This window comes from Anolis sagrei, chromosome 5, assembly GCF_037176765.1.
Source record: "Anolis sagrei isolate rAnoSag1 chromosome 5, rAnoSag1.mat, whole genome shotgun sequence".
NCBI classification, from domain to species: Eukaryota; Metazoa; Chordata; class Lepidosauria; order Squamata; family Dactyloidae; genus Anolis; species Anolis sagrei.
This window is the reverse complement of record NC_090025.1, coordinates 148291462-148297650: the sequence shown is the minus strand read 5'-3', so window position 1 is coordinate 148297650 and position 6189 is coordinate 148291462. Positions and strand designations below refer to the sequence as shown.

Genomic DNA, 6189 nt, shown 5'->3' with positions numbered 1-6189 from the left:
ATTGCAAATGGCTTTTATATCTATTCAACTTTGGAAAAAGCATCCTTTGGACTGTAACTCCAAGAATTCCAGAGACAGCATGGTGTGGAGGGAAATCTGTGCCCCCAAATTCACCTTTCCAAGGGTGTCTTCCTCTGGCAAAGCAGAGAATGACAAATGGCAGTTGATGAACTCCTGTATCAGATTAGTTAGCAAGGTGAAAAATAAAACCGAAAGCACTCAAGGCATCAACAGGAAATAAAACATTTTTATTGGATATCTGTGTAGTATGTATGTTTTATTTTAACAACACCTGGAAAACTCTACCGTGGGATTCACTACACAAAAGTGAAACAAAATATAAACCACCTCATCAAAACTGAATGTAAAATACAGCTAAATTTGTCAGCTCGCGGGCCACGAGCAATATGGCAGGATAGAACACCCCAAACGTTTCTACAAGATACAGAGAAAAAACCCACACAGAAACACTCAAGCAGGCAGTAAATATACACAAAGGCAACTAGGATCTTTCTACAGCATCAGATTCTAATACTTTTACACAGCTTTGTCAGAAAGGTACATGTGGTTTCTTTGAGGATGAAAATGTCATCTTGGTCAAATAGCAGGTTTGCTCTCTGCTGAGAACCATAGTACATTACCAACCAATTCTGTGGTGACATTCAGTCTGGCAGTGTAGGAAGAGAATGCATTAAGAATACCTTAACACAATGAATCTATTCTGGCAGCTTGAGCCTGTACATTTCAGGATGTGTGTTTCTCCCCCTCCACTCTCGGCTAGGCTGTTCAATTAAAGAAAGTAATGCTGGAGTCTGTAAGTTTTCCCCGGAAGGCTGCACAACTGGGTTTAGCTCTTCTCTTTGGTGGGATTTGGTCCTTTGAAGAATATAAAGGTATTCTTGGATTTTTCCTATTTACCTCGAAGCTTATCTGACTCAATTATGCTTTTGCTGCGCGTAGTATACAAAATAGAAAGACCCAATAGGTGTTGCAGCATGTCTTTTAGGATGCTATATAGAAATCAGATTATGTTGCAACATGTTCCATTTGTGACCTGTGAGTTAAATTCTCCACTTTTTAGGGAGTGAAGGTGCAAGTGCACTGCTCTGAAAAAGGGGAGTCAACATTCAGAAATGGTTGGTGGTGCCTTTTACATTTAAAGCAACAACAACCATGCATCAAATCATTCTTTTCATCTGAAGGGTCCTTTTGTGGAAGGGGGATGCATGTTCCTGTTATGAAAACATAACCAGTACTTCCAGGGTATTACAATATATTCACAGTCTCTCAAGGAAATGAGGGAATGAATGAGTAAGCAAATAAATAAATAAATAAGCCAATAAATAAATGGAGTCTCCAAGAAAGAGAACTGAGCTGAAAAAGGAATGCCTATGTATGACACCGTCAAATGATGTCATATTAAATGATGGGCTGCTTTATCTATCGAACAAGCATTTACCATCAAAATGGGGTGATGTGAAATATTGCACAGTGTTGACAAAATGCTGTGTGGTCTATCCATTCTATATGATGCCCTTGTCCTATGCATAGCTTTCCAGTTCTGGATTGGTCCATAGTCTGAGAACTGCTTGTGCTATGCACTCCTTCGGCAGTGCAGTAGAAGGGAATGGCAGTATTTTTACAATATCACTACGGAATAAATTGATTGCTATCCACTGAGAAAACTACAGTTTCTAAGCACACACGGCAGTCACAGTGATACACAGAGCAGTCTTTTAAGACGCTTATGGAATGACTAATAGCTTCATAATAGTGCCATTTACTACATAGTAACATTGAAAACATTTAAAAACTCCGCCTGAAACGAGCATCTAGTGTACATAAGAGGTTGCTTCAGTTTGCTAGAACTTGTTCTTTGTTTTGTTTCACTTTTTTTAAAGGACAAATTAAAACTTATTAAGTATAAATAGTATATAAAAGGTCACTAGCTGTTATCTTTTGGCTTGCTTTGAAGTGCATTCAGAAATATGGCTAAATTTTTCTGTCCTCTTTTGATGGGATTTTACAATACTGTCTCGTCACCATGAAACTACTTTTGTATAATAAACACACACGGCTGTGATTTTTGTTTTAAAAAATATTTCTGCATTCCCTCTCATCTGGCTTAGTATAATAAAATATTTTGTTACAAAGTCTAATGTGCAAACTCATTAGAATTAGAGAATGTGAAATCACGGATGGGATTCACAGTATGTAAATTTTGTATAAAGGTGATAACGGAGAGCTACTGGTTTTCAGGGATGTTTGCCACGGCTTGTTCAGAGGTTTGCTACTATAGCATCCCAAACCGTATGATTAAGTGCCCCTTCCCAATTTATATGTTGCTGTCATGCTCCCTTTCCTCCCCCCCCCCCCCAAGGAATTGTGCCTTCGATTTCTAAGTGTAAAGCCATGATTTTAAGTTTGTTTTTTTATATATATATACACACACGTAAGAAAATAAAAACACAATATACTAGCTTCTGGCTACGCTTCCTTGAGGTCAGCTGTGGAGCTGCTCAGATCATGCTAAGTTGCCCATGAGAAAAGACTACCAATGGGTTTCACCCCTTAAAGGAGTGCCGTGTGAGCATATCTTGGTATTATAATGGTTCAGTTGAAAGCTCAGATTTAAGTTGTCCTTTAAGATGTCAGTGTAACACTACTAGTGCCTTACAAGTTGGAATTTTTTTTCTGGAATGCAGACGATACAATAATTACCCTATAATATATTATCAGCTCTCCTATATCTCAATCAATTTACATAATTTAAAATATAACATCTTATTAAAAACATCTAGATATACACAGATTAGGAAACGCTTACAACATACAAAGAAACGGACTAGAAATAAATTTTTAGCATACTGGTATGTACAACTGTGTGATACAATAAATAATTTCTGTCATGCTCTATCTACACATATTGCTTAAAAGAAGAAGTAGATCTGAGGGCAGTGGCGAGATGGAGGGCCTTATAGGGCTTTCTACATTTAAAGTTGTGCAAATTAAAACAAGATTTGAAGTACCACTGATCTGTGTTAGGATGCATGGCTGGAAATAAAAGGACCCATATTACTGAGGTATTTACAGATACTGGCTAAAGAGCACTATATGGGCAAATGCAGAAAGGCTTCTTTTCTCACTTCGTCATCTTCTTTTCTTTTTTTTACTTCTTGGATGCAAGCATGGCGTCTACTTCTTCCTCTTGCTGTAAGGTGTGCCACTGTGCAATGGGTCGCCTCGGGTTGGCCAACATGTCTGACCAATGTCGCAGCTCCGCTCCAGTGCTGTTGTAGCCCACAAACACTTTGCCAATGGCATCATTCTTGCCAATCTTGTCATAGTCCAAAACAGTCACAACAACTTGCACTTTCTAAAACAGGGTGAGAGAACAAAGCAAGGAATGAAAAAAGGAAACCTCAAGCTAGATTGCCTGCACACATTTGGCTTGTCTGGTGTGAGAGTTCCTGTTTTATGTTCACAAATGCCAGCTGATCATTATTTAGACACTATTTCTATTATTATGACTCAGCCCTGCCTCAATTTGTTGCACCAGGCATCAGCTACATGGGAAAAGGAGACCCATTATGCCAATGACTGAAACATGATTGAATTATATTTCCATCAAGTGGTGGCGGTGGTGGTGGTGGTGGTGGTGGTGGTGGTGGTGGTGGGGAGTCCAGGCCAAGCAAGGAGAGGCCCCTTCTACACTGTCATATAAAATCCAGATTATCTGCTTTGAATTGGATTATATGTTAGTGTAGATTTATGTAATCCATTTCAAAGCAGATAATGTGGATTATCTGCTTTGAAAATCTGGATTATTTGGCAGCATAGAAGGGGCCTTAATTACTTATTTAAGTATAACTTGACACATGACTCTGACCTCCACCTTTAAGACCATTGTTATCTTCCTGATCTTCAAGAATACTAGTCATAAATTTGGGTTTCCTTTGTGTTATAATCCAACAGTCCTTCCCAGAATCTTATCACTGATATTTAAAAATTTGTACAACTCTGTCTCTGTTTCTGCTCAAATGTCTTTGTAAAACAAATACAAAAAACAAAACAAAAACTTCATCTGATTTTGTTTTTTATTTTGTCAGCGTAGCAACAATACCACTGTAACAACATGTTCTTGTTCTTCTGTGTTAATGTACTGGTGTCTCAGATCCTAAAACTTGGATCTTGGCACATAGTTTTGAATCCATGATTTATAATTTGCATAAAAGGTATATTAAATATGATCTGACATATGTGTTTGCAGTGCTGCTTTAACACTGCCTGAATAGCAGCACTTTGTGCTGAAACCATAGTCTTCCCACACCAATAATCTAGGTTATTTGTTCTCATATTTATGTATCTTATAAGACTGGATCTGGCAGTACAGTTGATGGAGGAGCTTTGCATATTATGGTATTATGACTCCATTTTTAGTTAGCATATAAATCAGATCTGTAGTATGAAAAATGTGGAAACGTAAGAATGAATTTTTCTTGACTGCATTAGTTTAGTCAATAAATCTGTTTGCTTATCACTATGCTAAGAATCTGTTTGTGCTGAATATTATTACAACTTCTGTCACTTACCTTTTGACAGTAAATAAGTGCAATATATTTTATCATTATTCTCTTGAAGGAGTCACACTCATTTTAGACCATGAGTTTTGGCGTGTAGATGCTAATGAAGGCATTCATACGTCATAATTAGTGAGGTTAGTTTTAAATATTTATGAGGGCTAAGGAATGGAATTCTAAGGCCAAATAAGCAACTGATGTTTGACATTACCTGGATTTGCTCAAATGGTACTTCAAAGCTGAAAGACTCATTGTAATAGGGATTCAGGGTGTTCTTCTTAATTGTTGTCTTCTTCTTCTTCAGTCGTTTCCCATTCTGCATCAAATGAATCTTCACATAGGGATCTGAGAAATAAAAAGAAAAACAAAGTTGTAAGGAAATGGGAGCATCGGCTAATATGTATGTCCTCTGGTTAGGATAATCCTTGACATGAGAGAAGCCAGGGAGCACACAATGTCTTCTGGGCTAGCTGGACATGCATTGTTAGCAAGATCCATATTTGCACAAGATAAAGAGCAGATACAGTTGCAAAGTAAGTGTTCAGATAATGCAGCTATGCTAAATCATGATACTGTATTATGGGAACTGGCAGAGGAGGTATTATGGTAAAATGCCTGTGCCCTGAAATATCAGTCTTTACATAGATAGCCAAAGTGTCTCTGCAAGGACAAAAACTCTCTCCAGATATTTAATCACGCTCTCCCCATTCATGTTTGCTTTCCTCCTTGCAAGGCTCTATGGAAGAAATAACTTGGAAGCAGAGAAGGTTACACCTCTTCTCTTTACTGTTCCAACCGAAGATAGGCTCAGAGGTGTCTGCTGACAACATCAGAGTACATGGCGGACGCAACTGAACACAGCTACCTCATCTTTTATCTACGGTACAGGAAAACCTATCAAAACACTTCTACTTTTCTTGGCATAAGAGGTGATGATAGGGATTAGTTTAAATTGCTTTCAAGGAGGATGAGAACAGAGGTGAGAATTATGATGACTTGCAGTTGTTGCTTGACTGAAAATCTAGTATTCCTCTGCATTGGTCATATGAACAAGGGTTTCTAGGATTTGTAATCCAAGAACATTTGAAGGGCTGATTGAGTCCCATTTCTGGGTTAGATAGATTTTATGGAAGATAGTCATTAATCATGACCATTAAAATGACTATAAACGGAACACAGATTAGATGTGGGCTAAAGAGGAACAACTGTCTTCATCATACCTTGGAAGTAAAATTGATAGAGTAATTCTGTCTAGCCACTATGATGAGACGAGTTTGATAGACTAACTATACCTTTGACCTGATCCCCATCTAATTCAGCAAGGCAACTTCTCTATGGACCTCATCATACTTACCTTAAACAACATCCTAGGACGCTTCTACCCCATCTTCAGGATATGGTGTGACTTCTGGTAGAGGCCCCGTCCCCAACTGGGGTGAAAGTGTTGCCAGATACTTTCTCCTCAACTCCATGTCGTGCTGGCTCCAATGGAGCCAGCATAGGGCCTCTCTGGGGGGGGGGGGGGGGGGCACTTTCCTCATGTGATTCGTCCTGCTGCCCCTCTCTTTGCACACCTTTCTGATGAGGCTGCAAGATTGTAGTATTCTGT

The 6189-nt window shown here is 38.6% G+C and overlaps 1 protein-coding gene across 6 annotated transcripts in view; it reads right to left on the bottom strand.

Moving 5' to 3' along the window:
* Nucleotides 1-229: 229 nt before the first annotated feature.
* Nucleotides 230-6189, bottom strand: part of SYT1 (synaptotagmin 1) — a 399960-nt gene continuing 394000 nt past the window's right edge. For all 6 annotated transcript variants that reach the window (XM_060777410.2, XM_067469111.1, XM_067469113.1 and 3 more), the window contains 2 exons: nt 4792-4925; nt 230-3376 (listed from right to left, as the gene is read on the bottom strand). In XM_060777410.2, coding sequence (XP_060633393.1) covers nt 3170-3376; nt 4792-4925 — 341 coding nt within the window. In that variant the 3' untranslated portion in view covers nt 230-3169. The remainder of the gene's footprint in view (nt 3377-4791; nt 4926-6189) is intronic.